General features: G+C 57.5%; 1 protein-coding gene across 1 annotated transcript in view; it reads left to right on the top strand.

Moving 5' to 3' along the window:
- The first annotated feature begins 4,924 nt into the window (after nucleotides 1-4,924).
- NBEAL2 (neurobeachin-like 2) overlaps nucleotides 4,925-9,295 on the top strand; it is a 25,159-nt gene continuing 20,788 nt past the window's right edge. The window contains 5 exon segments of the mRNA XM_010862375.1: nucleotides 4,925-8,108; nucleotides 8,671-8,759; nucleotides 8,838-8,966; nucleotides 9,068-9,149; nucleotides 9,232-9,292. Of these exon segments, the coding sequence (XP_010860677.1) occupies nucleotides 7,521-8,108; nucleotides 8,671-8,759; nucleotides 8,838-8,966; nucleotides 9,068-9,149; nucleotides 9,232-9,292 (949 nt within the window). The 5' untranslated portion in view covers nucleotides 4,925-7,520.

The raw sequence follows: 9,295 nt of genomic DNA, 5'->3' as shown, positions 1-9,295 counted from the left end.
ATCTGCGCGCGAGCCGGGGTTGCTCCGGCTCCGCACGCACGTGTGCGCCCCCGGCCCGCTGGTGCCTCTGGCGTTTACACCTGGGGGTCGGTCCTTACGGGCGCGCGCCACACTGGAGCCTCATGGGTGCGGACTGGGTAGCATCGGTTGTGCCGGAGGAGAGGGGCCTGGACCAAGCCGGCTTTTACCTTTTACAGATGGGGAAACTGAGGCCCCGGCGGGGGCGGGAAAGAGACTGGCCGGGTTGGGAGGCTTACTTTACATTTGGGCTTGTTCCTCCTGACGGCTGCGCCCAGTTGGGTAGTCTTGGTCGAGTGGGCTGGGTGGGAGGTCCCTACTTCGGTCTTGGGTCAACTCATCAGATCCGCTGCAGCGAACTGACCGTGGTGAGTTCCTGACCCCAGCCGGCCCCACCCCAACCCCGGGCGCGGAGGAGGGTGTGGGTTACCGGGGGTCCAGCCCAAAGAAAAGATTTTCTCTGGATGCTGAGGGTGGAGACGGGGAATGCAGACAAGCTGGGAGGGATGTTTGAAAGGGATGGAGGGATACCATTGTCTCCTGAGATTCTCATCCTGCCTCATTGATTACCTTAAGTGGCCTCAAGGTGATGGGAGCAACACAGGTGTCCCCCAAACTGTATCGAACACATAGGGCCCCATTTTCCTTCTGGGAGAGAACCAGGGAGAGAACCCAGGGCAACACCCCTCTGCCCTTCACCCAGCACCAACCTTCCTCCCTGCACCTGCCTGGCATCACACTCCTGGCTCAGGTGCACCTTGGGCACAATGGACTATTGTATGCTCCTGATCTGGGCACTGGGGGGAAGTTCATGCTCATATCAGCGGGCCCTCTGAGAAGAGGCTAGCCCACTGTCTCTCGGGACTGTAGGCTAGGTCTGGGGCCCCAGGGACCAGGAATCCAGGCCACAAAGGCCATAGCTTCTTGAGCCTGCTTGGGTGGTGAGAAATCCAGGCATCTGGCAGGAGGCAGTGAACGGAGTAGAGTCCATCTTTTGTGTGATTCAGGGCATGCATACTGTTTACACCCTGAGCTCCGTTTCCATATCTGTAAATTTGGCACAGTCCTGGCCTGGAGTGGCCTGGACTCTGCAGAGGGGTAGCCAGTATGACTGGGGTAGCCAGTATGACTGGTCTAGGCCAGAGAAGTTTCCTGCTTCCCTGCTCCATTGGATCCTGTTCCCCCGGCTTATCTGTCTCTATGTCCAAAGACTGGTCCTGGTGATGGGGAAAAGCTTTAGGAGGAAACTTGCCACTGGCCCTTATGCTTCTCATTGCCCTCGTGGTTGCGGGCAGGTTCTTGGTCTTCACTTCCTTCAGTTGTAACCAGGTGAAGGGGGGCTTGATCTGAGGGATGTTAATTGTGCTTCTGATTGTCCCCGTGGTCGTGGGCGGGTTCTTGGTTGTGAGTTTCTTCTCCGTGATCAGGTGAAGGGCTTGAATGAGGTGGCGAGTCTGAGGGCTGTTAATGGTGGGTCTTCGGGCAGGGCGGCATGCTGCTGGGGGAAGGTGTGTCTTGGTTTCCCAGAACTGTCCCTCCAGCATGGGTGCCTCTTGCTGCCCCTTCTAGCTGAGCTCTGCAGGCAGGCAGTCCCTCACAGGTGTTTAGCATTCACCTGTGCTGAGTCCCTTCTCCCCCTCCTACTCCTCACCTCATTTGGAAGGTGTGGGGCACAGGCTAGCTGGTTGTAGCCTTGGAAGCCTGGGCAGGCAGGGGACAGCCTGGGGCCAGGCAAACAAATCCAGGATATGAGTGTGAACCCCGGAGCCGGGAGGGGCCAGGTTTCCTGGGGAGAGGAAGCTCCAGCCAGCCTCCCAGCACGGCCTTCCTGCCGGCTTGGTCCTGCTCCTGCTCCCGGAACGTGGTCTCCACCCTCTGCATTGAGCTCCCAGGGAGTGGTTGGAGTGGTTGGTGGCTGTCCTCGTCAGAGCCCTGCAGGGACCTATTGTGTGTGTGCTCAGGGGAGGGGAAGATAGGTAAGGGGTTGAACTGATAGAGGCTATTAAGAAACCCTGAGCTGGCCAGCCACCCAGCCAGTAGGTCCCCCAATACTTTCACCCCTCCCTTCAGCAGTGAGAGCTGACATCAGCTGGCAAACCTGTTTCCCCAGTTGTGGGTTTGGGCCCGCCCAGGGAGCACCCCCGTTTCTGCCCTTCCTTTCCCCTCACAGACCCTAGATTCAGCCCCACTCACCCTGTACCTCTGGGGGCCACGAGTGGGTGAGGGGGCTGTGGGTGGCTACTGAAGGAGGAGCAGAGTGCGCCCTAGACATCACTCAGTCCGAGCCTCCCAGGGCCTTAGCGGGGAAACCAAGGCGGGGTCGTACGAAGGTTGTCCAGCAGAGCTCCAGCCAGCCTCCATCCTGCGCTCCTTTGCCCAGGAAAGATCTAGCCCCGTGGGCAGGACTCAGGTGGGTCTGCGCCCTGTCCCCCCCACCCTGACTGAGCTGGACTGAAGCCCAGGCATGTCCTCGTTTGCACGCTCGTTGTGCTTGCTGCTCTACAGTTTCACCTCATATTTAGTAGGTGCTCCCTGGGTATTAGCTGAATAGCTGAATGGAGGCATTAGGCCCCAGAGCAGTGACTGGTCAGGGATGTGGTGCCAGAGGACAGAGTTTGGGCCTTGAGATCTGAGGGCGCAGGACAGGGAGGATCAGGCACATGGCCATGGGAAATATGAGAGGCAGGATGTCAGGAGTGAGAGGGACGGGTGGCAGCACACCGAGAGGACCCCCCCAGCAGGGCTTCCCCAGTGAGGGCTTAGGAAGTGGGTGCAAGGATAAGGGGACTGGGGACAGCACCCAAAGGCTAGCAACTGGTGTGTAAAGGTGATGCAAATGATGCAGATGAGCGGCCCCCTTGCAGCTGGAGCAGCAGTGTTGCTCGGTAGCCCTCCAGTGAAAGGGAGCACTGGGGTGCATGAGAGCTGAGGGGCACTTGGGGACCCAAAGGTCGGGACAGATGTTGAGGGTGCAGGTGTGGACCCCAGGCTGAACTCCGTTTATGTCATTGAGGACACGGGGCTCCAGAGAGGTCAGGTGAGAACTCCAGCTGACCTTGCTTTGCCCACCCCTCCTGGTCCTTCACCCTGACCGATGAGCTCTACTGCATCATGGAAACCTAGTCAGGCCCTCTGCTCCCTCTGGGACCTTAGCTGGGCCATATTTCTTCTTATGCCTCAGTTCACCCTCTTGAGATGAGGAAAAGGACCTCCTTGCTGCTTGGCCACACCAATCCCCTTCCATACCTCATAGGGGCAACCAGGGTTTCCTCCTCCCTGCCTTCATTACTGAGGCAACTGAAGAGGGAGAGACTGAGGTAATGGGGAGAGTAGCACAGAGCCCAGAGTTGGGGGAGGGGCTGGTAATCACTGGAGTTGTTATGGCAACTGGGGAGCTGATGTGGAAGTGTGGGGTCCCCATGGAAACAGGTCGGTTACTATGGGGACCCTGAAAGGAAATTCTTGGTTTCCATAGTGATAGGACAAGGGGAAGGTTAAGCCCTAGGGGTGTTTCGGAGACCAGAAGGTCCATGCCTTTCAAGAACCCCTCCCCAGGTAAGGGGAGCAGCTTGCCCAGCCACCTAGGCCCTTGGACCACTAGTCTCACTTGCCTTGGCCCTGGAGAAGTCCCCATCTTCGTTTCATTCCTTGGCCTGAGGTCCTCCGAGTCTGGCCTCCAGTCTTCCTGGTGTAGCCCAAAGCCACTTTCAGCTTGACATTGCCATCCCCCTCCTGATGCTGACTGGGAAGACACCCAGGCCTGAAAGAGGTCATCCTGATCGGGCTCCATCCACCTTATCCCATTTCTGTTTGCCTGTTCCAGGAGAAGGGGTGCTGACTGGGAGGAGTCACCACTATGGAGCCTCGGTCTGCTCTCCCTACCCTGCTCCTAACACTAACCCAGGGTCCACCATGATCCTCCGATTCCACTTGCCTGGACAACCCAGCTGGGGAGTAGCCCTTGGGACCTTGGTTCAGCCAGTGAGCCAAGGTCTGCCTCTCATCTGTCACTCATGGAGGTGGGTGGGGAGAAGAGAGGGATGCTGTAGAATGCCAAGGGCTTGGGAAGGCAGAGCCCACTCACCTTACCACATGCTGGTGGGTGTGGTTGGGGAGCCTTTACCTGTTAAAAAAAGCAAGGATTTTTAAAGAGGCAGCTGAAACAGGTTAATGTTTTGTTTTTTTTGTTTTTTAGATTTTTGTTTGTATTGGAGTATAGTTGAGTTACAATCTGTGTTAGTTTCAGGTGTGTAGCAAAGTCATTTAGTTACACATGTACATATGTCTATTCTTTTCTCATATAGGTTATTTTAGAGCACTGAATAAAGTTTCCTATGCTATACTCCTTTATAATTATCTATTATATATATATGTATGTGTATATGTGTGTGTATGTGTATGTTAACCCCAACCTTCCCATATATCCTTCGCCTCTACCTTTCCCCTTTGGTAACCATTAATTTGTTTTCTAAACCTGTGAGTCTGTTTCTGTTTTGTAAATAAGTTCATCCATATCACTTTTTAAAAGTTAAATTCCACATATGAGTGATAGCACATAATATGTCTTTTTGCCTGACTTCTTTTAGTATGACAATCTCTAGATCCATTCATGTTGCTGTAAATAGCATTATTTTGTTCCTTTTTATTGCTGCATAATATTCCATTGTATATATATACCACATCTTCTTTATTCTTTCCTTTGTTGATGGACATTAGGTTGCTTCCCTATCTTGGCTATGGTAAATAGTGCTGCAGTGAACACTGAGGTGCATGTATTTTTTTCAAAGAATGTTTTTTTTTGTGTGTTTCCAGATATATGCCCAGGAGTGGGATTGCTGGGCCATATGATTGCTCTATTTTTAGTTTTTTAAGGAACCTCCCTACTGTTCTCCATTGTGGCTGTACCAATTTGCATTCCCACCAACAGTGTAGGAGGGTTCCCTTTTGAGAGATTACTGTTAAGTAAGCTACCAAGTGTAAGAATCGGGACTGGACTCCAGAACCCATGCCCTTACCCACATTCAGTGTGGGACCCCCGAACTCTGAAGTTCCAGACAGAGCTGCATCTTGCGGGAGGTGCTGAGTCTGATAGGGAACGTTCAGGCAGAGGAAGCACGGAAAGCCAAACACATGCAGACCTGCGGGGGTGGGGACAGTGAGTAATACCCAGCGGGGCATCCAGTGAATGTGGCACGTGAGGCTGGAGGTGAGGTGGGCACCATGCCAGTGGGGCTTCAGTTGGAGGAGGCGGCAGTGGACATACCCTGAGCTTGTGGTAGAGCGGCCGGCCAGCTGCCCCAACAGTGGTGTAACCGATGTGCCCTGGGGGCGCTGGGTGCTGTTTAAAGAACTTTCGTGTTTGATGGTGATGGGGGATTTGGGGCAAAGTCTGGGGCCTGGGACACAGAGTAAGCCGGGGCAGTTGTCAGGCTTGGGGTAGGGCAGGCAGGTCTCAGCATGGCGCCAGGCACTCAGTGGTCCCTGTCCCCCCGACAGACAGCCGTGCCCACCCATCCTCCCAGTTACCTCAGAGTTTGAGGAAGTGGTGGTTCCCTGCCCATCCAGGGCCTCACCAGCCCTCGGGAGCTCCCCTCCCTCAGCACTGAGTGTCCTCAAGGCTGGTGGGGCATAAATTGGGGTCCCTACAGGGATGACTCTGAGAACCGCACCCCCCCGCCCCGGGAAACTGACCTCCCCCACACCCACAGTTTCTCCCGGCTGCAGGGCCCAGGGCGGAGTGTGGCTGCTCCTGACCTTCCTGACGGGAGGGGCAGGGTTGGGACCCTGGGCCAGGCAGGTGGGGTAGGGAGTGGGCTGGCCTGCCCATGCTCCTGTTCAGAGCTGGAGTGGGAAGGAGGAGCCGGCGAGGCGGAGCGTTGAGAGGAGTGTGGGAGCCCAGGCAGCACAGCCGCCTCTTTCAGGCTCTGGAAACTTCTGCACGTGGCACTGCCTCCATGCACAAGGCCCCTGCTCTGCTCAGCCTCCCAGTCCCCAGCACTGCAGCCTCAAGTCATAGGACCCGGGTTAGAGCCAGGCTGAGGCGTCCAGGGGTAAAGAGGTGAGACCCACAGAGCCAAGACAGGCAGTTACCCCTTCCCCTGCCTAGTCCTGTGCTTCAGAGACCCCTCCAGAACCCACCGAGGCTGCCGCCTGCATTGCCTCAGCCCTGGACCTGCTGGAAGTCTGCAAGACCGGACAGGCAGAGGATATGGTTCTAGGGACAGGAAGCAGGAGGTGTGCAGAGTTTGAGGGGGCCTGTCCGGGTCTGGGAGGGCCGATCGAGGTGATGGATATGAAGAGGGTGAAGGATTCCTGCTTAAGTACCACAAGCACAAGTCACAGACGGCAGCGGGGCCTGGGTGGGGAGCAGAGGCCTGCACAGGAGAGTATGCATCACAGATACGAAGGCCAGACAGGCTGGAGAAGCAGGCCCTGCTTGGACTAGGGACCCAGGATGCCTGCCTTAGCAATTGAGCCTTTATCTTTGGTCCAGGGAGGGAGGACATGATCATATGTGGCTTATAGGTGCTCATCAGAGCTACAGTGGGCAAAAGAGACTCATGTTTTGGGTGGGAGAGACGGTGGCTTGACTAGGGGTGGTTTAGGAGTAGAAGGGAGGATGGTGTTGGGAGAGTTCTGCAGGTAGACCGGGATCTGTGGGATCACCAAGGCAGAGTCGTGAGTTGTGTGGTCAGCTGGGCTGACTGACTCTAGCCACCGTAAGTGGGCCTGGCCTAGTACACGGGTCTGGCTTTTAGCATCCTCAGAGGTACAGCTGCAGCTGCGGTAGTGCATGAGGCATCCCCTCAGGGGCCCCCCGTTTTCCCATCTGCCATGGGAAGACTTCAGAAGAAATAGTCTTGAGAGCCCTGGCCGGCTCTGGTGTTTTCAGGGCTGGGCATGCTGGGTCCTTGCTGGTCTGTGGAGAGGAGAGGTATGGAATGGACAGAGGTAGGTGAGCAGGGAGGCGGCCAGCAGCATAGGGTGGCGAGGTCACCAAAGAGAACTGACCGGCAGAAAGTCCTCATGGTGTGCACCTGGGTGGCCGCACCCTCTCTCTGAGCTGCCTGGGTCTCAGCTCTGTGACAAAATGTATGAGAGGGTTCAACCACGGGGTGGAGGGCTGCTCTGCCGCAGTTTCTGGGGGGGCCTGGCCCAGTCTGCTGGGGTCAGGCCCTCTTCCCTGGGGCCCGTTCAGTCCTGGCCCTGTGGTCTGAGGCCCACAAGTGGCCAGAAAATGAGCTGTCCATGCAAAGATAGTTGTGCAGGGCCTGGAGTTGAGGTCTTGGCAGCCGGGGAACAGTATCAGGGTGTTGCCTGTGATGAGTCCCTGGCCCGTAAAGTTTCTCCACTTTAGTCCCTGTCCTTCCCCTCTGCCCCTGGGAAAGAAAGTTGCCTTCTGGGCCCTACTGTTAGATGGGAGCTCCAGATGACGCCTTCGTGGAAGGAGGGAAGGTGGAGGGACGGAAGGAGGAGCTTAGTTCCAGGCTACCGCCCACTTTATGCCCTGGGAGGAGCTTAGAGGTCAGGGCTGTCTGGGGCTTACCTGTGTCCCTGAAGCAAAGAGACCTGCAGGGCCAATGGGGAGCCAAGACAAGACTTGGCCTGAGGGCAGGGCAAAGGTATGGATGAGTCTTCCAGTATCATTTCCTGGGCCAGAGGCCTCAGACCCTGCTCAGGGAGCTGTGGGTGCCCTGAATGAGGGGCGCTATTGTAGTAGGGACCACAGCCTGTCCCTAGATAGGCCGAACTTCACGCCTGTACAACTAGTTTCTGTCCACAAACTCCACCCAGGGCAGTGTGACCCCCGCCCCTTTGTGCTGCAGGCCCCACCCCCGGCGCTAGGCTGGGTCCTTCACAGCTTCTTTTGCTGGGCCCTGGGTGCCCCAGGCCCCCCCACATCCCTGCGGTCTGCCGGGAGGAAGCGGCCCCCTTCCCCCACCGTGACTCTGCGCTTCCTGCCCCAGGGGCCAGGGCGGGAGGGGACGTTTCCCGTTCACACCAAAGTTTCCCTGGCTGGTGGCGCCCAGACTTGGGCTCAGCCGCTGTCGCTCTTGCCCATGGAACCAGCTCTGGGACCTGGGGTCCAGGTAACCAGCCAGGGTGGGTGGAGGTTCCTGGGGTGAGGTCAGGCATTGCGCCTGCACATGTGGGTGGGGTGTTGTGTGTGCATGGCTCTGCCTGGTCGATGGTACACATGCATCCTGAGATGTACAGTCCAGGAAGGTTTCCTGGAGGTGGTGCCTGCGAAGCTGGGAGAAGGTAGCAAGCGAGAGCCCAGCCCAGAGCTTTGGGTTCAGGGAGGCTAGTGGGTTGGAGACCTGTAGCCCCAGCACCCTTGTGGGCCACAGCCACACTCTAGACATGTACACACTTAAGCTCCTCCCCTGCTGGTGTCAGGCTTGCCTGGATCCCCAAGAGTTTAGGAAGTGGGAGCAGAGACTGGGAGGCCAAGAAGTGCAGACGGGGGTGCCTGGGAGAGTGGTCAGTATGTCAGGCAGTCCTCTGATGTTGACCTTCCACTTCCTGTCTTCCCCCCTTTCTCTCCCCACCCGTAACCTCCCCTCCTGCTCTGCCTGCAATCTCTCTCCACCCCCATTCACTCCCCGCCTGTGTCTGTCCACTGTGCCCCTCCTGCGCCCTCCTTTGCAGAAGGACCTGGGCTACCTGCAGCAGTGGCTGAAGGCCTTTGTGGGTGCCTTCGAGAAGAGCATCTCACTCTCCTCTCTGGAGCCACGCAGGTGAGGCTGGAGCTCCTCAGAGGGTGGGAGACTGAGGGGTCCTCGGTGCCCAGTGACGCCTCCCCCCACCCCCCGCAGGCCAGAGGAGGTGGGTGCCGAGGTGCCGCTGCTCCCTCTGGACGTGCTGCATGTGCTGGCCGAGCAGCTGGATGCTGGGGACCTGGAACAAGCCCTGCTGCTGCTCAAGCTCTTCGTCATCCTCTGTAGGTGGGTCCCTGTTGTCTTCTCCACGGTGGGAGGGCATGGAGCTGGGGCCCAGGGTAGGGACTGGCATATCACTGGGACCTCTCCCATCATTCACTCATCAGGAACCCTGAGAACGTAGAGGCGGGCTGGGGCCGGGTGCTGGCGCCCCGGGTGCTGGCGCTGCTGACCCAGTTGGTGGCTGAGGTGAGGTGGCCTCTACCCTGGGGGTGGCAGGTGGTAGCCACGGCCCAGCTAACACCCTTCCACCCTCTCCGTCTGCCTACAGCTGAAAGGACCCCCACCACCGCAGGAGGACCGTGGGCCCCAGCTAGAGAATGTAGCCCTGCATG

Source organism: Bison bison, unplaced genomic scaffold (genome assembly GCF_000754665.1).
Source record: "Bison bison bison isolate TAMUID 2011002044 unplaced genomic scaffold, Bison_UMD1.0 scf7180017864482, whole genome shotgun sequence".
Lineage (NCBI taxonomy): Eukaryota > Metazoa > Chordata > Mammalia > Artiodactyla > Bovidae > Bison > Bison bison.
This window is presented reverse-complemented; position numbering and strand designations above follow the sequence as displayed.